Source organism: Onychostruthus taczanowskii, unplaced genomic scaffold, assembly GCF_017590055.1.
Source record: "Onychostruthus taczanowskii isolate IOZ18803 unplaced genomic scaffold, ASM1759005v1 scaffold72, whole genome shotgun sequence".
Lineage (NCBI taxonomy): Eukaryota > Metazoa > Chordata > Aves > Passeriformes > Passeridae > Onychostruthus > Onychostruthus taczanowskii.
Genome location: NW_024505008.1, coordinates 1,109,596 through 1,132,731, shown reverse-complemented (window position 1 = coordinate 1,132,731; position 23,136 = coordinate 1,109,596). Strand labels below are relative to the sequence as shown.

General features: G+C 38.2%; 1 protein-coding gene across 1 annotated transcript in view; it reads right to left on the bottom strand.

Annotated features, from left to right (window-relative positions):
• TMC1 (transmembrane channel like 1) overlaps positions 1 to 23,136 on the bottom strand; it is a 54,796-nt gene that overhangs the window by 18,742 nt on the left and 12,918 nt on the right. The window contains 5 exon segments of the mRNA XM_041422241.1: positions 2,410 to 2,508; positions 5,337 to 5,443; positions 8,488 to 8,569; positions 9,225 to 9,315; positions 21,950 to 22,090. Of these exon segments, the coding sequence (XP_041278175.1) occupies positions 2,410 to 2,508; positions 5,337 to 5,443; positions 8,488 to 8,569; positions 9,225 to 9,315; positions 21,950 to 22,090 (520 nt within the window).

The following is a 23,136-nucleotide window of genomic DNA, read 5'->3' as shown; positions in this document are numbered from 1 at the left end:
CATCTCTGACTAGATTTGAGATATGTGCTTATGCATGAGGGATAAAAATATGCTCATCTCTAATAAGGCAAGTATTCTAATAGAGCACATTTCTTGCTAAGTAAAGCATCTACACCATTCAAGACACATTCAAATTCAATAGTATTTATATTGCATACTTTTGGTCACCTATACCATCCTATTTTAGCCCAGGTTTCAATACAGCCTAATGAAGCTCTGGAAAGCCTTTTGGGTCCCCAAAATTATTAAAATGCCTTTTTAGTCCCTGTGTTCTGCAAGTCAGGGGTAATTCCTGCACTATCATTCAGTTTGTTGATTCCACAGCACTTCACCATAAGATCAGAAATAACTTCAACTTTGTAGAAGTAAGTGTGCATGGAAGATGTCTTTCACTCCTTTCTGAGCCTAACATATAAGATTACTGATTGAATGTGTTATTGCAATAAGACTTGAGACTAGATCTAATATTTTATGACTGGATTATAATCTGAAAGCTATATGTTCAAATTGAATTCCAAGTACATTATATCAAAATCCAAATGTGCTTCTTTTTGCCATGTCAGTAATGTGAATCAAGCACAAAAGAAAGCAGAATGGGCATGTTGAGCTCATCTTTTCTTGTCTTAGAGAATAGTTAGGTGTTATGATCCATTTATAAAGAGATGTCTCTGCCCAAAATAAGGTGACCATAAGAGACCACACTCTGAATTCAACAGCACAGATTTTACTTAATGGTATGTGTGAGGGGGAGAGAGACACAGAGAGAGAGAGAGGAAGAAATGGGAGTGAGGAGGTGTAAGAGACAGAGAGGGAGAAAGATGGAGAGACAGAGAGGGAGAAAGATGGAGAGACAGAGAGGTTAAGTAGAAAAATAAAGATATAACTATCATGGTGTGGATTCATGAGGTATCCTGTCAGTCCTTTTTCACCCTGGTCTTCTCAGTGGAGGAGTCCCAAGATTTTCTTCTGTGGTATCACCTTTATACAGTCCAAGTTCCAGGTGTCCAAGAGGTTCCTGTGACTTGAGATGGCATGTGGATAAGCACTTGCTTCCTTTCTCACAATTTGCCACAGTGGGAATTTTGTCCAGATGCTAACCAAGCCTTCACCCCTGTTAGACCTGGAATTAACTACTGCAGCATCTGTGCTTATCTCAGCTTCCTTTATGTTGGCTTATTTTATGGGGACAGTGTTTCCTGCTGCATTTTTTAAGTCCTTACATAGGGCTTGGAGTCCTTGGATTTTGCTGGAGTTTTACTTAGGATAAAATATTGATTGGTGATGTGTGATCATTTATTTCTAAAGTACCTGGTACAAGTGTTGCTAGAAGATGAAAGGTAGCATTTCCTGTGCTGTTTAAACAATAATGTCATTGTCTTCAGGCAATATTTGATAATCTGACATGCCTCAAGAAAATTTTTTCCCCCTCAATCTTCCAGGGGATCCATCTCTTTCATTGCCTTATTCTATGTTTATTATATTTGCACTTGTTCCTTTTGTTAACTGCTACATTGTTACTTATTGTACTTCCTTCTTCACACCTGTCTGTTTCTGACAATTATTAAAAACTTTTCTTGTCTTTCCACCATGCCTTCATCCATCTTCTCTGGAACACATTTATTTTACAAGCATTTGTTCTGATCTTCTATATAAAGCTCTTCTAGCCTATTCTCCTGACAAAATCTTCAAGTTGCTGTAATTCCTTTTTTCTCCAATATTTCCCTGATATTTTTATTTCTCATTTTATAATTTCAGTATCATTATCCAAGTTCCCAGCCACATGTTTAGATATATTCTTACTGTCACTCAAATATACAACCTCTAATGCACTAGATGAAGTAACATTTCACGAAGTAGTCATTGCAAAATGTTACATACATATATTTTTAGAAAGATCTTCCAACCCTTTTTTCATCCAAGGAAAATCCATCACTGGCATTGTATGTAATCAAAGGGATAAAATATGTGGAGCTCACTCTTATTTTTAATGTATTTTCTTATCTTTTTTTTCCTAATTCATACTGCATTTTAAAATTCAGAATCTTAATCATATAAAAGCAGAAGACCAAATTCACACTTCAGAAATGGAAACCCAGAAGTCCAGAATGACAAAACAGCTTTGAAATATTACTCCATGTGTCTTTGGATTGCTACATATATTGGGACATGCTTGTGAATATCAAGCTTCATTATGTGTTTTGTCTGAAAGAAACATCTGCACAAAGAGCTTGTGAAAAAATTTTTTCACATTTTATATGAAGTATTTTATTCAGGAGATAATTCACAAGAAATTAATTTTCTTGTGAATTATCTCCTGAAATACTTAATATTAAATAACTGAGCATTAAATAATGAAGTAATTGTGAATAAGTCATGTGGGTATGCAATATTGCAAGATTATGCACTTACACTAAAATCCCAAAGGGTAGCAAAATTCATAGCAGTTGCTTCTTCAGCTCTTGGGACAGTTTTTCTAGGCAAAGAGCCATACGGCTTACCCATCAAAGCCTGAAACCAAAAAATGAGAGTCATTTATATTTTAAAGCAAAAAAGCAGCAAAGAAAATGGACAGTGAATTGTAATTAATTTGAAAGACAGGTTTTATGTTCCTAACTCCCTAATGAGAAAGACCTACTTCTACAATTCCTTTCACTGCTCCTCACATTACTGATTGCAACTGTGCTTAGCATATGCATTCCGGGGTGTGTTCTAAATTTTAAGTTCCATTAGTATCAATGGATTGCTAACTATGCCTCTTACATTCAAAGGCAACACAGAAGTTCAACCATGTTTCTCTAATGAGTGGTGTTTTTCTTAAAAAAAAACAAAAATATTATTTTTTTTCTTGCACTATGGATTTTATTGGGATATTTTAAATGAAAAGTATGGGAAGATGCTAGGGAATCAGTTTTTTGATTCTGACAATTTCCCTCCTGCTGGCAAGATGCTTGTTCAGGCACAGTACATCTCCTCACGGGGTCCTTTCCAGGCTCACCCTGAAAACTATTGGCTTATTCTGTTTTGGCTTCTAAGGAAGATCACAGAATGACAGAATATGCTGAGTTGAAACAGATCCACAAAGATTATCAAGTCCAACTCCTGGCCCTGCAAAAGATCATCTCAAAGAGTCACATCATGTGCCTGAAAGTATTGTCCAAAAACTTATTGAATGCTGTGAGACTTAGAGCCGTGACCATTTCTCTGGGGAGCCTGTTCCAGTGCCCAGCCATCCTCTGGGTCAAGAACCTTTTTCTGATATGTAACCTCAACCTCACCTGACACAACTTCAGGCCATTCCCAAGGACCCTGTCACTGTCACCACAGAGCAGAGATGCTGCCCCTCCTCTTCCCCTCATGAGGAAGTTGTAGACTGTGATGATGTCTCTCCTTAATCTCTTCTTTAGGCTGAGCAGACCAAGTTACCTCAGCTTCTTCTCATACAGCTTCTCCTGGAGGTTCTTCATGATCCTTTGGATACTCTCACAATATCAACAGCCTGATGTCTGTTTTATATTGTGGCATCCAAAACTGCCCCCAGCACCTGAGGTGAGGTTGCCCCAGAGCAGACTGGATCGGGACAATCCCCTCCCTTGCCCAGCAGGTGATGCTGTTTTGACACCCCCCAGGACACACTTGGCCCTCCTGGCTGCCAGGGCACTGCTGGCTATGTCCAGCTTGCCACTGATGAGGACCTCCAGGTTCCTTTCCACGGTGCTGCTTTCCAGCATCTAATTCCCCAGTCTGTCTGTATAACCAGGGTTGCCCTACCCCAGGAGCAGAATCTGGCACTTTCCCCTGTTCAGCTTCATATGGCTAGTGATTTCTCATTCCTCTAATTTGCTGAGATCTCTCTGCAGGACCTTTGAGGGAGTCAACAAGTCCTCTCAGTTTTGTGAAGTTCCTCTCAGTCTGTGAAGTTGCTTAGTATCCCTTCCACTCCTGAGTTAATTTATGGAGATATTGAAGAGCACAGGGCCAAGAACGGAGCCCTGTGGAACCCCACTGGTGACAGATCACCAGTCTGATGTCACCCCATTCACTAGCACCATTTGTGCCAAACCCCTGAGCCAGTCACTCACCCACCCCATGATGTGTTTATCCAGCTGTGTGCTGCACATTTTGTCCAGAAGGATACTGGGAGAGACAATACTGAAAGCTTTTCTGAAGTCCAAAAAGAGTGCATGCACTGACGTCCTTTGATCAACTGGTTGGGTTATTTTGTCATAAAAGGATCAGAGGTTTGAAGAGCAGGACTTTCCTCTTATGAAGCCATGGTGGCAGTGAACAGCCACGTTGCTCTTCAGCTGTTTTTCAATACCTCTCATAAAAAGCTTCCCATTAACTTTACCAGGCACTGAAGCGAGACTGACAGGCCTGTAGTTTCCAGGGTTCTCCTTCTTGCCCTTCTTGAAAATCGGAACACTTATCAGCATCCAGTCAGCTGGGACATCTCCTAACTCCCAAAACCACTCAAAAATCATTGAGAGAAGTTTTTGCAATGACATCAGATCATGAATCCCATCAAACCTTATAGATTTGTACTGATCTAGCTGGAGAGATCATGCTACTGAAATGCTGGGCTAGGAAGTTTTTGGAAATTCCTAGTTCTTTCTAATCTGCTTACTACAAAACAAGAAAGATAAGAATATGGGATATTGAAATCTGGGAGATGGCACAGTAATTTTACTTTCATAAAAGCCCTGCTTTTAGAAGGGCAATATGATGGCTCAAAGAAACCCAGGAACTATTACGTTTCGTAGAAGTAATGTATGTCTGAGTCCAATATCTACTCTAAGTACCACTCTTAACAGAGATATTGCACAGTGCGAAATATGAGAGGTCTCATGACTTAACAACCCTGTTATGCATGTGAGTGTTACATCTGAAAGGATCCTCTGAGCCTCATGAAAATTCATCTTTCCATTGCAATACACATTTAGTCCAAATAGTGGCCCTGGCATTTTCTTAGTCTCAGTTCCTCTACTTTGTTATGCACAGAACCACCAAAAACAAACAAACAAACACACAAACAAACAAATCCACCCCCCCAGACAAGAAAACTCCCACATCTATGTCATTCCAGACTTCAAAAACCATTTCAGAAGACGACCCTAAATATATTTTATATTATCCTGGTCTGTTTAATTCAAGACATCTCTCTGTAGAGACAACTGTCCACAGAGGAAGCTCATTTTTACAGGCTTAGTACAGTCTAATACTTGCAAATGGAGCATAAGGAGACTAAAAACGTGTTTAAAGCTGCAATCCTATGAAATCTCACTGCAAAGACAGAAATCCATATGGCAATCCTCAAAGATAATTTAAGAGATTCCCACCTCAGGCACCATTACAAGACCAAAGGTCAATCCAAAGAGAATCATATTTATTCCATACATCCAACGCAAGAATATGAAATAAGATGCTACTGATGATCCAAAGTGACCTGTGAAAACATGAGATGTGATTAAAAGGCAGATAAGCTGGTCCTTTGAAGTTATTTTATCAAAGGATGCACAAAATTTATTAAAAAGAAGTAAAATCAGGAGAGGCCTTTACACATTTGATTGATTCTAATTTTAATTAATTTAAAATTTTAATTAAGTCTAAATTTAATTTTTTTTCTTTATTACCATAATTCTAATAAATTTTTTGCATATTGCATACTAGTATATCTTGAGCTGGCTGAAAAAACAAGAACAAAAATATGAAAGTATTAGTTAAATAGAGTTTCTAGGGTCATATAAAACCTGTGACGCTTGCTGTTATTAAATAATCTCTAGAAGTATGTTTCAATTTATTTTCTTTTCTATCTGAAGTGGATATTAAGCACTCTTGACATGCTAAATCAGAACCAGCCCAGTTTTAATGGGAAGCAGCACAGAATTAGCCAGCGGGGAAAGTCTTTCCATGATAAAACACTTGTCAGTGCTGGTATAAGAGTGCTGACCAGATTTTTTCACAAGAGATGAAAAACACTATCTGCAAGTGTTTGTACCCTTTCTTTCTCTCACTCTTCTGTCTATGTGCTCCATCTGTAGCCAGGTGTACAGGCAGTCCCATCTCTAGGTGAAGGATTTGACCTCATGCACTTCAGCCCCTGACCCAGACCTGTGCACAGATTAGAGGCTGCAGGGGAAGCACTGAGAACCAAGAGCCTGCTTTGATCCATACTCTGCAAGTCAGGGCAAACAAAAATAAAAGCTCAGATTCAACCCCAGCTTGCTTCAGCACAGTTCTGCTGACTATAGGAGAGCTGTCAGTTATAAAAATACTAGGTTTCAGTTCCATTATAATTCATTTGCAGGGGAAAAAAATGACGTTTCAATAGGTTTTTCATACACAGTCTAGTTTGGCAGCCTGGAGCACAATAATAGCAAATGAAAAGTAAATCTCTCTGTTGAGAGACTTATTTATGTCATTATTTCCAAACTCTTTTGCAGACATGTAGCACATTCTTTCAGTCTGTAATATGAAGTTAATATATCTTGTATTATTTGGGATGCATATATTCATATTTTACTGTAATAGCTCAGTCAGTAGAAAATTTAATACACTTAAATATGTATAATCTAAAATATAAAAAAAAGACCAAGTAAGAGACATTTATCACAGGTGTGTGAAGTGTGGAACAAGCCATTCTGTCAACGATTTCAGCATTTTGAATCTGCTTTATTCATGGTTCAGAATTAAACGAACATTTTGAAATTTTATGTGAAGTGGCCAATCTTAGCAGCAGCCAGCATACTGGGAAGTCTGGGGAGAGGTATAAATCAAGAAACTTTGGTTGTGAGGTGCAGAGCACCCAATTATAACCAAACTACAGGCCTTGGGGGATACTACAAAAATACATAGCAGGAAATTACGAATATTTCTGATTTCAGATTACTTTTGTAGACCTCCTCATGCCCCATTATTTCTTGTGCTCAAAGCCTAATATCCCCATTGTATTGGGAATACCTTTTTTCATGCACTGAGTTATAGTTCTTGTATAAGTTATCCTGATGAAACCTCTCCTATGCATCCATCTGGAACATCTGCAGTGAGGCAATGCATTGGAATTACCTGCATCAGTATAGTTATTGCAAGCCAATGCACAGACCGCTCATGTGCTTTATTCTTTTTCACCAATCAGGCAAGAACAGACCCCTCTGGTAAGTAAAAAGCTTAACTATGTATGAGGACAATTTAGCCATGACTGCCCTCAGCTGCATTTTCAGAGTGGGCAGGTGCAAACAGGGGCCTGCAACAGGGAACACAGAAAATGTCACAAATGGACTGCACTAGCTGTGAACTAAACCAGTCCAAGTTTCACCAGTATTTTGAACCCACTCTGAGGTACAACATGTTCTGGGTATTGATTAAATAGTTCTAAGTAGACTTTAGCCATTGTTTCTGCATCCACAGTCTCACCACACAAGACATTGGCATGAAGATTGGTGTGCATTTTATAAATTTCATCAGTGGCATAGGAGTCACCCTGTCCCAACGCAGGTCTGAGTGATTCCCGTAAAGTCCATTTGCACAGATAATACTGAATATCTGTTCTGTAAACAAAAGAATCATTTGTATTTTCTAAATATAAATACTTCATCTATTAGTCAACTTCTCTTTTAAACATGAAACCCCTGCATCAGATTCACCTATTGTTCACATGAGGGTACAGCACAGTAGAGCTTGATGCTCTTTGTTCTGAAACCAGTTTCCCTGTGCTAGAAGGGACTCACATCTTGAAGAAGAGAGCCTACCTAAAGCCCAGCGCTACAAGCTATCACTTGATCTTTCTAGATAGCTGGAGGACTGGAAGAGTCAGACTCAACTGAGAAAGGCTCTTTATGTTGTAGTGGGAAGCATTTGTTGAAAAGGGAATCTAAGCAGCAGACCTTCATTCGGGTAACCATGCACTTAAGTCAAATCTCCCTCAAATAAAGGGCAGTTTAAGTTTGTCACTGGAACTTCAGCACAAAACTGAATTGTGACAGACCCCTACTCTCAAATGCACCCATAGTACTAACTACACTGCCTCATTTATATATGGGGCATCCAAGACCAATACTGCTCTCTCTGTGTTTTATTATGTGGCTAACAATGAGAGAAAGACAACTTACATGGAGCTCAAGATAATGAAAAAGTGGTTGAAATAATTCAAATAATTGCAGTATAGCCTATATAGTATAATCTGTATAAAATAAATACAGACAAAATAAAGTGAAGGTGAATAAAGTGAATGGCTAAATCCCAATTACACTTTTCTGGGATTAATTTCAACACTGGGTCTTTACTGCTACCTGTATAGTAACAATTTTTATCTGCAAAGTGATACTGTCTGAAGAAAATTTTCAAGTAGTTATATTATCAAGGCCAACAAATATTAATGAAAAAATACTCATTGATTTTAAACTATGCATTGAATACATATGCATATACTAAAAAAATATCATTTGGCAGACATCAGAAATATTATGCTAGATCCTATTCTTACATACTTACTTTCAATCTCCTTAATTTTCATTTCCCAGGGTATGCAGGCTGTCTTAAAATTTTCAAAATCTCTTTGAAATTTCATCCATTTCTGGAAAGAGCCACAGAAAAGAAGGAAAAAAAAAAACCATACCATCATCTCAGTACCCAGATGCTCAGTTCTTCCTTGAGTTAATGTAACCCCTTAATCATCCACAAAATCCATTGGCAGAGTCTACAAAGTAATTGTTTGTGAAGAGCCAACTCCTTTTGTTTATTTTAATATGTCTTCTACTGGATTTGTGTGAAGTTCCTCTTTCTATCACAAGAAGAATTATTAGCTAATCACTTCCTTTCATGCCTTTTTTCTTTTTTTCTCTTTTTCTTTTTCTTTTTCTTTTGCTTTTTCTTTTTCTTTTTTCTCTTTCTCTTTCTCTGTGTTTTACAGAGGGCTGTCTCAAGGGAAAAACTGAACTTTGGATTCAGTCCACACAAATACCCAATCTACACCAAGGCAAATCAACTTTGACAAGATATTGAACTCTTGCAAGGTCCTGTAAAACAGCTGATTTTTGTTTTGATGACAAGTTTCAAAAATCAAACCATAAGTTTTTATTAGAAATATTTTCATGCAAGAGCAGTGAAAATAAAACCTTAAAATCCATAAAAAGACAAGGAACACACTGTGGAAGATGAGTACCCTTGGCAATAATCTCCAGAAGGCTTCCCATTAGCTTTACAGGAAGATAGTGAACCAATCCATTTACCTTGGTCATCATCACTTTGTATGCATAGAATTTTTTTCCTTTTCCTTTTCCAAGAGCACCTTCAAACTTCTCAACAAAAAGTTGTGCTTCCCTGGAAAATGAAGGCAAAAGAGAGATATAGATTGTGCTGTAGTCAATTTTATATTGTCCTTATCATATTAATGTAATTTTTTTACTCCTCATAGAGTTTTCTAAAATCTTATCTTAGTAATGTTTGAAAATAAAAGCTCAGAGTTTTTGCATTTTGTAGAAGACTATATATGTAATGTATATGTAATGTAAAATACAAGCAACTACATTCATCTGATCTAATACAAACATATTTGGAGTGCTCAGATTTGCCTAATCAGTCAAGGTTACTAAATAGGTTTAATCACATTAAGTCAGTAAACTGACTTTTGCAGTTCAGCTACTGCCCATTTATGTGATGCACAGTTATTCTTGTTATTCTGACAGGTATCCCAACAGAAGAAAGACCTTCATGGGACACCCCGGGCTCTTGGTGGTGATCACCTTTCTTGCTTTCTGTAATCCTCTGCTTTTCCTATTCTTCTAATTTCTTTCTTGCTCTCTTCTTTGACACTGAATAAAAGTGAATCATAATTTTAATTATCAACATTTGATCTCTTTTGTGTCATAGTCATGCTCTGGATACCTTTGAACCTCTCCCCTCTGTGTTCTCAACTTAGGATGCATTCCCAGGTTGGGAGAGAGATGTGTACACTAGAGCTTTGGTTCCCTTTGCCCACCCTTCTCAATACTACATTTAATTTAGCCCTTCTGAATTTTTGCATACATCTTCTCTAGCTATACCATTCCCACAGTAATTTCTTTGAAACGCAGCTTCACTGGTCCCCAAAAGGCTAAAATTTTTCCTATAGAGATGTATAAGTTAAATAATATAAAGATGAAAGGAAGAATTTTAAACTATTTTTAAAATGCATAAAGTCAATGGATTAAAACAATAAAGAGATGAGATCATGTGCATTCTAATGTTTCCTCCTTTTAATCCAATTTCCATGTATGACTTTCCACCATGTCTTTCCTGAGAAAATGTTCTCTAAAGGCTAAATGTCCTAAACCACTGGAAAATAGACTAAGAATTCTTAATTCTCAGTGGAAACTGATTTTATACTGTTTTTAAACTGTTGTTATACTATATATCTTCAAAGCACTCTATATTATGTTTATTATTATTATTATATTGTATCGCACAAAGCACCTGGGAGAAGGTAGACTACTGGGAAAATACTAATTGTCATGCATATTGATGTTGATGTACTTTTCTTTTTTTCCAGAACTGTTACAGACAAGTTTACCGAGTGAAATTAATTATTGTGCTTATATTTTTTGCTCATATATTTTATATGGAAGGAAAAATATAGTGCTAAACAGCAAAATCTGGCAGCACTAATGACAGTATAGCAAGGTAGTTGAGATAAAGGAGAATTAAAATTACGTGTGGCCATTAGCCATGATGTAACTTTTCTCATTTAATGGTTAAAAATCTCAACATCTATAAAAGTAACTGTGTATTTTTAGTAACTGCAAATGCTTAGGGTAATCTTCAGTCTGAAGATCTATCAAAGCCTTTCACAGCTTAGACATCCACTGCAACAACTGCTTTAGCTTGCAGTACCAAGGATCCAAATAAGCGCCCATAAGTGCAAAATTGAGTTATTGAATTTAACTTTCAGTCATTCTTTTAATTTTTCAGTCATTTAATTTTCAGCTTTCCTTATCTGAGAGTCCTCTGAGCACTTTCCCCTTCCCTTTGGTGCTTTCACCTGAACCCAGCTGATGAAACATCAGGGCTAATGCAAGTTCACCTGACCTTCTCAGGACTTCTGCATACCTTTTCCTAATATTTGAAATTATGAATGTTAATCTAATGAGTTTTTTTCTCTCTATAGCACAAGTAAAACAAAGATTCAGATTAGAAAAGATAAAAAAAAGCCCACCACTCCCACAGCCACAGAGCCCGCCTATTCATCACATCAAACATGTTTCCTGAGGATCAAGTCAGTGTCCTTTTAAGGGTATAGATCATTTCTTTCCAGTCCTGTGCTTCTAGATCATATTTGTATACTGGCTTTTTAAGTCTGATCTTTCTGTATTTAGCTAGCACTGACACTGATCGGGGATTCTTTATTTTCCAAGCCACTCTGAGTCCTCCAGAGATTTTACAACACACTGCTCACATATCATTTTATCATTTTGATTCTCAGAAAAATCTACAATTAAATTTCATCCCTTCCAAGTAAGTCAAAGAGAACAGATTAGTTCAGCTTCAGGAAACCTGTGTCCAAGGGTCACCTTTAAACCCAAACCTCAGGATCCAAAATCTTACTGCTCTTTCAGCAGGTATAAGGGTATCCTGACAGCAGATGGCAGCTTCCTCCTAAATTCAGCAGAGAGTGCTGGAAGGGTGCCATAAAAGCAGGAAGACTCAATAAACTGCATACCTATCAATCTCCCAGGTTAGCATACTATATTCTACTGTCACTTCTATCACTGGTTAATTCAGGTTTATTAATGAAAATTTTCTGAAATCAAAACATACAGAGTAGAAAACTTGTGTTTTCAGTCACTAATTATGCATGCTACAGAATACGAAATTTTCAAATTTTAAGTTGGGGGTTTTTTTCAGAGTGAAGCAATAAGTTAGACATTTAAGAACATAATGTGAAAACAGTAATAAATACATTTTAAAATCCTTGATAGCATATATGAGTACTTTTTACATCTATAGGTGAAACTCTCAAGCTCTCCACAAACTTGTTCTGATAAAATAAAATTTTGCTGAAACAGGAAGGAAATTTCCACTATCAAATTCCTAAAAAAATCTTTATCTTAAACCCATTTTTTACTTGTTTTAAATTAATTCTCTAAGGTTTTCTACTAAAACTAGTTTTTCTTATCCTCATCTGCCTCCTGGACCCCTATCAAGCAATCTTTCAAGCGTTATCAGTATTTAAGCTTTTTCTCCAGGACAAACCAAAAAATTACTTTTATAAGGTGGTGTTCTGGACCTACAGATCTTATGCTGCCGATGCTCGTGAATGCTTCCCTGGATTCTGCTTTGGCAGTGGCTGAAATTTCCTCTCTCCTTGCACCCCATCATTCCTAAATGTTTTATAACCTAATTTTCACTTATTTTCATTTCTCTGGAAATTTAATTTCATTTCCATTTAATTGGTTTCCCTGAATTGGACTAAGTTCATTATTGCATCAAGAGCAACTATTTCTTACTGAGTGGTTACAAGTGCAGTCACCTGAGTGTCAGTAGAAAGACTGGACCAAAAAAACTGTTGGATCCACATGTGCGCAACATTTATTAAGATATTTTCATGTTTCATCATAGAAGCATGAAGCAACTCCTTTCACTTTTTTAATAGATTGCTTTCAGATACCAACAAGTTTGTTGTATAAATGCTAAGTCCAAATGGTGGACTTGCAGTATCATTTTCATTTGCACCAAATTTTACTCTTGTCTAATAACAACACACTTTAAATTTTTTTTTTCTATTAATAGAATTGCTGGCATTAATGCACTGACCATTAATGCACACTGACCATGACAAGAAGATATTTCAAACATGTATTAAAAATGGTGGCAATAATGTTTCCAATTCTTGTGAAGTAATGGCCAAAATCACCTCATAGTTAGTAAAAGAGTAGCACATGCTATATGGACAAAAGAGTAGTGGTGAATAAATCCATCTGCCATCCAGTTGCAGTGGTGTTCCCCAGGGCTCAGTACTGAGGACAGTCCTGCTCTATTGATGATCTGGAGGAGGGGATCAAGGGCACCCTCTGTCAGTTTATCTCCTCAAAGGAGGTTGCAGTGAAGAGGGAATCAGTCTCTTCTTCCAGGTACAAGCGACAGGACAAGAAACAGTCTCAAATTGTTCCAGGGAAGGTTTAGATTGGATAATACAAAAAATTTTTTCACCAAAAGGTTTTCAAGCATTGGAGCAGGCTGCCCAGGGAAGTGGAGGCTTTGAAAAAATGTGTAAATGTCATGATGAGTCACTTGTACTATGGATGGAATTGACAGTGCTGAGTTAATGGCTGGACTCTATGATCATCGTTTCCAATCTAAATTGTTTTGTATTATTGTTATGTAATTGCAAAATTATTAAAAAAAAAAAAAAAAGAAAAGAAATTACTTTGTGAAAGAATAGTGGAAGTATTCTTTCACTGTTGGAATAAAAGAAATCAAGTTACCTTTGATGTTCCACAGGCATATCTTACATTTTGGTAGTTTTACCAATATCATTCTAAATAACATTTTCATTTTGCTTATGAATACTGGAACCATCAAACAGAATATGCGTTCATTCTCTCCTCAGCTTTTCTTCCCCCACCAGCTCTGCAGCAGATTATTCCACTGACTAATTACTCCACTGAGTACTTACTCCTGACTTCTGTTTGTAAGTTACTTAAACCTCCTGGCCTTAAAAGTTCAGCATCAACTTGGCACCATTCAGTCAGGGACCAGGTTTGCCATGTCCTTTCCATGTCTGTGACACATGCTCTTGTTAAATATAGTTTAACAGATTACTTAATTAAGGTTTCTAGCTTGATGTCTAAACTATCTAAATGAAATACCTCTATTTGTACATCCCTGTGAATTTCTATCAAATTTTGTCCTCTCCTCCTTTTCTTTTGTGCTATAAATAGTGGGAAGAATGGGCAAGTCTTAGAAATACTTTAGAAACCACAACAAAAACTAAAAGTACATATATACATATTCATGCCCACTTGGAAGTATTGCGATTTCACAAACATGAGGATGTGTCAAAAACAACGCAGACCAACAAAACCAAGCTTTGTAATCACTGGTATCCTCTGTTAGAGGTAAATTATCTGTATCACAAGATAGGCCAAAGTGTCCCCCACTAGCTAACTGTGAATTTAAAGAAGCTTTAGAGAAAGCTTATTAATTGAATTACAGATGCAAGAACTAATAAATGATTCAGGGGCCAGGCATTATTGTCCAGAGAAGCCCGAATTAATTATTAATACAAGGTGTGGAGTTACAGCTTCCAGAGTGCTAGGTGTACAGTACCTCAGGTACTTTGGTGCTGCAGAGGGGATGCTTTACAGCTCTTAGAGCTTGTTGCTAATGAATAGGATTTGAGTGGATTGATCACATTTTTCAGTAATAGTTCAGGAAGGTTTCAGACTCTAAGAACTAAAAGCTCAGTAAAAAGAAATGTTGATCATCCAGGGCTTTTGAAAGTCTTAGAAGATTGGTTGAAAACAGACTTCAAAACAAATATTGTCGGGCAGAGCTCACTTGAAAAGCAGTTCAACAATAATAGTGGGCAAATTATATTGTTATTTAATACCCAGTTAGCCTCCAAGACAGCCAGTCTGTCCTCCAGGACTGTCAGTATATCCACAGTAAGAGAGATGAAATACTGATTGATGGGAGTACAAAGAGTGCAACAAAAGATGAGAAATTTCCACCATCTGACATAAGCGCCTTATACATCTTTGGGTTTATATGTTTATAAAATTTCTTATTTCCAATTCAGTTGTCTTGATGGGCAGTCTAAGTCCTGTAATAAAATTAATTATGATAGAAAAATACTAAAAAACTACCATAGTGTATCCTGTCCTTAACATGTGATCTGCTAGGATGGAGTGACCACATCAGTGGAAAAGGGAAGCATATCAACCTGTTGGAGCTAGTACAAAAGAAAGCCACCAAGTTGCTCTTAGAGTAACTTGGTTAGAAGGATGAAGCCAGCCTCCTACAAGGAAAGCCTGAAAGAACTGGGTTTGCATAGCTTGGAAAAGAAAATATTTCAAGGTGACCTAATTACAGCCTCTAGTACCTGAAGGGGACCTGCAAGAAAAGGAGGGACTTCTTATGAGAGGTTGTAGTGACAGACCATGGGGGAAAGTCTTCCAACTGAGAAAGAATAAGTTTGTATTAGATATTAGGAAGAAATTCTTTACTATGAAGGTGGTGAAGTGCTGTCACAGGTTGTCTAGAGAAGTTGTGGATGCCCTGCTCCTAGAAGTGCTTGTGGCCAGGCTGGATGAGGCTCTGAGCAACCTGGTCCAGGGAAAGGTGTCCCTTCCAATGTCAGGTGGGTTGGAATAAATTTAATTTTAAGGCCCCTTCCAACCAAAACTGTTCTATGACTCTAAGTGAAGACCAGATTCTGCACTGTTCTGATTTTTCTATAGGAAAAAAAATAGTTCTCAAGTCATTTTTTATGATGTGTGTTTAATTGGAAGTCCTTCAAATAGCCTAAACTTGATGTTTTACTATCTTTTTTTTTTTTTATACAACTTGCTATTTCACTTGTTTTGATAGTGTACTAACTGTCTTGTGGTGTAACTTTAGAGAACACAGTTGGCACATCTCTGGGTTCTTGAGCTTGGTTCTCTAATTATATGTTACCATAATAAGCATTGCTGTTGGATACAAATTGCTCAGTTACTAACAGAATTTGTGCTTTTATAGCACAGAATTTTGTGTATCTAAAGTGCTATGAGCACTAATAAGTGAGATGAGCATACCAGAGGCAAACACAGTAGTACAGCATTTAAACCCTTCACTTTTCTTAGTATCAGTGCAAAACTCAGGCAGAAAAATGCACAAACAAGAATGCCGTTCTCAAAATCCTCAGGCTTAAACTGTGATAGCTTTCCTTGAAGGTTTTCCAGTTTGCAACAGCTGAACCTCTGGCTCATTCATTGTTGGTTTGGGGGTTTTTTGTACCTTCTTCTAATCCAAAAATCACAGGATCATAGAATGGTCAAGGTTGGGAGAGACCTTTAAGAGACCTTATGTGCAACCATCAACCCAGCACTACCACTGTAACCCCAAAAACACTAAACCACATCACCAAACACCAGATCCAGATGCCTCTTGAACACCAAGGATCATGACTCCACCACCTCCCTGGGCAACCAATTCCAATGCATGACCACCTTAACAGTGACAATTCTTTTCTAGTGACTAATCTGACTCTCCTTGTCCCAGCCTGAGGCCATTCCTCTTGTCCTCTCACTGCAGGCACTGTAGCGGATATGGCCCCGACTCACCTCAGCCTCCTTACAGGGAGCTGCAAAAAGGAATGAAGTGCCCCCTGAGCCTCCTCTTCTTGAGACTAAACAAGCCCAGCTCCCTCAGCTGTCCCTCATGAGAGATGTTCTTCAGTCCTTTCAGGAGCCTCACTGCCCCTCGCTGGACAGGCTCCAGCCCCTCAATGTCCCTTTTAAAGTGAGGGGCCCAGAACTGAGCACGGGCCTGAGGTGAGGCCTCCCCAGTGCCCGGTACAGGGGCACCATCACTGCCCTTGTCCTGCTGGCCATGCTGTTCTAGACACAGGCCAGGATGCCACTGGCCTTCTTGGCCCCCTGGGCAAGAAGGCCAGTGCTGGCTCATGTTCAATCAGCAACACACAAGTTCCTTTCTGAAGAACAGCTCTCGAGCGACCTCACCCCACAGTGGGCTGCTGCAACCCCAGTGCAAGGCACAGCACTTGCCTTGTTGAACCTCCTGTAGTTGTCCTCAGGCCACTGATTGAGCTTGTCCCTCTGCAGAGCCTTCCTGCCCTCAAGCAGACCAACATTCCCACCCAACTCGATATCATCTATCAAATTTAATGAGGGTGCAGTCAATTCCCATGCCCAGATCATCAATAAAAATGTTAGACAATCCTGACCCCAAAACACAGCTGTGGGGAGCACTACTAGTGACTGGCCATCAACTGGATTTAGCTCCACTCACCACCACTCTCGGGACCCAGAAAAACAGCTAGTTTTTACCCTAGTGCTCCCATCCAAGCCAGTTTTTCTGGAAGGATGATTTGGGAGACTCTATCAAATGCTTTATTGAAGTCTAGATAGATGACATCCACAGGCTTCCCTTCATATACTAAGCGGGTCACTTTGCCATAGAAGGTGATCAGTTTGGCCAGCCACAACCTGCATTTCATCAATCCATGTCATCTGGGCTTGATCTCCTGATTGTCCTGGATAAAGGCACTCAGGATAACATTTTCCATAAATTGCCCAGAACTGAGGTTAGGCTGACAGGCCTGTAGCTCCCCAGATCATCCTTCTGATCCTTCTTGCAGACAAGTGTTACATGTGCTAATTTCTAGTCAGCAGAAACTTCTCCAGTTACCCAGGACTGCTGGTAGGTGATTGAATATGTTTTGGTTCTTTCACCAGTTCTCTTATTCCTGTAGGGTGGATCCCACCAGGACACATAGACTTGTGCACGTCTAATTGGCATAGCAGGACATCCCCCCTCCTGGATTGTAGGGGGTCACTCACTTCCCCATCACCAACTTCCTGCTCAAGGAGCTGGCTATCATAAGGAAAACTTACCTTGATATTGATGACTGAGAAAAAGAAGGCTTTAAGTACCTCTGCCTTTCTCTCATTCCCTGTCACTACACTAGCCTTCACATTCAACAAGCAATGGAGACACTCTTTGACCTTCTATTTACTTCAAAAGTATTTAGAGAAAAATTGTATTGTCTTTAAAAGTAGAGGCCAATCATGTTCTAATAAGGCTTTGGATGTTCTAATCTTGTCCCTACATGAACTTGTGACATCCTGGAAGACTTCCCAAATTACATGTCCTCCTTCCAGAAAAAATAGATTCTCTTGCTTTCCTGAGATCAGGCCTAATATTAACCAGGCTGGCCTTTTTCCCTAATGATTTGTCTTCCTGCATATGGGGACAGCCTGTTCCTGAGTATTTAACAATTTACGTTTTAAAGCATATCCATTCTTCCTGGACTCCTTTGCCCCTCAGGACTGACTCCCAATGGTCTCTGTCAATCAGTCAATCATTCAATTTACTCCTCTCTCTAAATTTCAGTCTTGCAAATAATAATTAATGGTCATTTTCACGTGGTGGATCTTCAGGTAACTTTGTGCTGACCTGAGTAGGCAGCGTCAAGAAGAAATGTCACAAGCTCTCATCTCTCACAGAAAAGGCAGAGAAACACTACTCACAAGCCATGTAAACCATTAGAAGGAAAATTACTAGATCAAGAAATCTCTTCTGAAGGAAATATTTGTCTTTGAAATGACAAAAAGTATGAACTCTAGGCACACTCATATACTCAGCAGCACAGACCAGCATGTCTCCAGCCCACAGCCTAACAAATCTATTGCTTAGGGCCTAGGAGAGTGGGGATGCTGTTGTAACATCTTTTCATCCCTCGCCATGTCTTCTTCCTCTCTTTCTTCACATCTCCAGACCTGTGAAGATCTGACCATGATGTCTCAAGGTGAGCTTAGAGTCTGACAGTATCAATACAACTCAACTTCAAGCTGCAGAGGGACACTGTATCAGAGCAGTACCCTCATAAGTCACATTTCTTCAGAGAATAATCATGGGCTGTTTGAAATGCATCCTTTTAGACACAGGGATGTAAATTAGAATATAAAATTACCATTTTACAAAGTAATTACTAGAGTTAAGTGTAAATCATCTTTCCCACCCTATACAGTTTAAGCCATGAAAAAAAAATCCTTTGAAAATGCTTAAAAAATTTTTAATTGTTTAAAATATCTTTAAAATGTCACGTTTCATTGGAAATTAAATCTTTCCTCCAAAAATGTTTGTTTTGACAACACTTCTTTTAAAAAATTATATTTAAAATTAAAAGTCCTAATTGGTATTAATATTCACTGTTCAAAATAATATAAAAAAGTATTTTTTGGTCTTGTTTTGTCATGTATTACTGGATAGCACTTTTTTTCCATTCTTGGAAATAAAGATGCTAATACAGAACAAACATGGAAATGGGAGTTGGCTTATATAATTACATAACATTTATCATAAGGTTGAGAAGAAGCCTCCAATGAAGTATCTCTCAATTGTGAAAGCTGGAAGACAAAGAATAGGGCAATTTGCTCTTCTACCTGAAAGGAGATAGTTTGGTTTTTTCACCATAAATCCCACGATATTCTAAATCCTTCTCAGGGAAAGAAGCAGATGACAGGAGGAAATACATATTACTAACAACGGTTCACCAAGAGTTTCAAAAGCCAGAAATGCTAACACAAGGTTATTTAAAAGCCACATTATTGATTTAAAAGTTTAAGGCACTTACAGCCAGCATGTGTCTATTTTTCTTCCATACAAGAGCAATGCCAGCAATGCCAATCTATTCGACTAATGATTATGTTATAAATGTTAAATTACTTGCTAAAATACAGAACATAGATATCTTAAAATATGCTGATACTATTGTAACTATAATCATAATAGAGTGCCCCTTTATAGGATAAAATTTTTACTTCAAGTAACATAAAAATTCCAAGTCTTGTCTTGCAATTCTGTTGAACTTAGGCTCCAAAGAAACAATTGCAAAAGCAGGGCTCTAGAAAACACACTCTATTACTGTAGTTTGGTACGTATGTCCTGGGATCAGAAAATAATTAAGGTTTAGGATGTAAAGAACATTATAGATCACTTATTTCCAGATCCCCTACCATGAGTAGAGCACATCTTAGTAGGTCAGGTTGAGCAGAGCTCCATCCAACTTATCCTTGGACACTTCCAGAATGGGGCATCCACAGCTTCTCTGGGCAACTTCATCCAGTGTCCCTCTACCGTCACTGTAGAGAATATCTTCCCTATATGTAGTCTAAATCTAAATTCTGTAAGTTTTTATTACCATTTTTCTTTAAGTTTTTATTATTTAGTGTCTAATTACAACATCTTCTTGTAAAAATCTGCTCCCATCTCTCTGAAAAACCCCCTTTAAGCATGGAAAGGCTGTCATAAGGTGTCTCCAGGGCCTTCTCTTCTCCAGGCTGAACAGCCCAACTCATAGCCTATGTCCATAGGAAAGTTGTTCCAGTCTCCTAACCATTTCTGTGGCCCTCTTCTGGACCTGCTCAAGCAGGTCCATGCCTTTCCTTTACTGAGGACCCCACATTCCAGGTGGCATCTCACTAGAGTGGTTTAGAGGAGCAGAATCCCTTTCCTCACCCTACTGGCCATGCTGCTTTGGGTTTGGTTTTCTGGGCTGCAAACCCACATTGTAGGCTTTCCTTTGACTTTCCATCCACCAGCACCCCCAAGTTCTCCAAAGGTCTGTCCAAGCAGACGTTGACCACCAGCTCCCTAGGTGTGACCATTCAGACAATTTCTTAGCAAACTTACAGTCCACCCATTTAATCCATATCTTTCAAATTTGGTAAGAAGAATTTTGTGGGGTACCCTGTCAAAGGCCTTATGGAAGTCCATCTAAATGACATCCACAGCCCTTCCTTTGTCCACTGATGTAGTAACTTCATCACAGAAGGTTTGTTCAGGCAATTCTTTCCCTGGTGAAGAGGTGCTTATTGTCTCAAATCACCTCCCCATATTCCATGAGCCTTAGCAGAGTTTCTAGGAGGATTTTTCTGTGAATTATTGTATTAATAGACTGGGTGCATCTGTTTCCTCCAGTATCAGTGCTCACAACTGGAAGTATAGCAGAAAAAATAACTTCTGCTCCACCTTTCCTCACAGATTTCCCAAGGCCCAGAAGTGTCTCTTGATCATCCTTGAGCTACATGTTGCAGCATCATCACCACCCACATGGAAAAGCAATAATGGAAAATAGTCTAAGGTACATAAATAATGAAGTTTCCTTGGAATTGCTAGGAATTATGGGAGAGAATAATGGTTGTAAAAATAGAAGCTTTCTCCATAGGAAGAATACAAACAAATGTTAAGTTTATGTACATGGGGATCCTTCCACTGTAGACTATCCAAAACCTAATCTGCCCATTTATATTTTGTGAAAGTTCTCTTACCTTCACAATTCTTCTCCTCTGCATCTCCTAGATACTGTTCCCTTTTATGTACTTGAATTCTTTTCACTACCTGGTTGCAAGTTTGTCCTTTCCAAAATTACCTTACCTTCTGAAAGGACAAATCTATAGACTTTCCACACCATATTTCATATCTGTGTTTTCTGTTCATACTAAAAACTCTCTGCAGGACAAGCCATCATTTTCTGCTAGATATGTTTTGTTGCTGTCTTGGTATTGCTGCAGCAAATTAGTTATCTAAAACAGGGGAGCGTGGCAGTTTTGCCAAAAGAATAAAATTCTCTCTATTTACTCAGTTCCTGTGCTTGGTGGAAATTTAAATATAAATAAATACTTAATTTTTTGGCTTCCAAGTAAATATAGTGATAGGAATGTTATATAAAAATACAGTTTTCTATGTGGCATAAATAAAATTGCATGAAAGTACAAGCTGTGCTTCCAAAGAGTTTGCGTTTCTATAAACCATTTTTTCTTTCTTTCTTTAAAGTCAAATTAGACAGAAAAATCCTCTCCTTTCTCTCTAACAATTTTGAGGTAATCCTGCAATTTCATCATTTTTCTGAGGGATATTAATGAGATATTAATCTCACGAATGGGAGAATTCATCAACATCAACCTAACTGAAGAAAAGGAGAAGATTTTGTGCTGGGTTGTAATGGAAATTCTGAGAATGAAAATATATTAGCTTTCCATATTAGCTTTTCCATATTTGATTTCAGCTCCACCGGGACAAGAAAGCAGTGATCTGCAACTCCATTTATCTCCACTTACAGTGAGCATACTCCTAGGGAAGAGAGATTAGAGGTGGTCTGAAGTTAATTTTGTGAGTGTAGAACTAAAGTGGAAATTCAGAAAAACAGTGCAAAGCAGGACCACAGATATTCATTATGGAAATCAAACCATACTTCAGGACAGACAACTTCTTTTTCATCTTCCATGGCTTGTTTCGTAGTGTGGCAATCAATTTCTTTTTTTCTTCTACCTCTTCTTTCAGCTTGGCCAACTCCTCCTCTGTAATTGGCTCCTCCTCAGATTCAGAATCAGAGCTTCAAACAAAAGCAAGAACAAAAAACATCACCAAAAGTCAGATAGGATAGAAGTTTTGACAGAAAAACATAATTTGTGCTAATTTTTGTTAATTTTGAGGCTAGATTAATGCCTTCACACTTTCACAGAAGGGAGGACATACTTCCTTTAGACTTGTTATTAATTTTAGCATGAAAGACAAAGCCCGCACACAAAGTGCAGAGTTGGGGGACAGTGAACAGCACTCTCGGGGTAAAATCTGACAGTCACTTATTTTTTCTGCATCTGTAATTAACCTCCTAAGAGTCCCACCAAACTCATTATGGTCAAGTGAGCATCCTGTAATTGCAGCCATAAAACCAAACTCCTTCACCTCAGTATGTCACAGTAGAGAGACAAATAACAACCCATGCACTTACCAAGGCAATAACATTTCATAACTGGGAAAAAATTCAAAGCCATATTTCAGCAAGCACACTAGGAAAGGAGGTGCAATTGTAATGGCATCTCCAGGTGTGTAGTGTCTGTGATCTGAAATCATTGTCCATATATCAGTTTGATGTCCATACATCTTTCCAAAGACTTGCTGATTAAGATATTCACTTTCCTAAACTCTGCATAGATACCCTTTTCTGTGACTAATCTTGCATCTCGTATAATGGCATGTAGCAGTTCATTAGCAACAAGTGTTTCCTCTTTTTTTGCCAGTGAACAGGAAAATTATAGAAAGGAAATCAATAGACTTCAACTTTCTGGCTTAAAAGGCTGACAGTGGCAGCTACCACTGAGTGATCTCTTGGTGATAGCAGTTTGATGCATTTCTGTATGTTCTTCTTGTGTTTTCTTTAGCTTCTTTTGTTGATTTGCTTGCTTGTTTCTTTGTCTTATGAATCTTTAAAGTGTACTGCAGATTTGTTTGGGGGGTTTTAATTGTTTCTGGCTTGATTGGAGAAAAATTCATTGAGACTTTATCAAGCAAGTAGTTTTCAGACTCTTTTGCTCATACTTCACCTTTCTGATAGTTTGATGTCCAAGATCTGATGTGAGAGCTGAATCATTCATTACC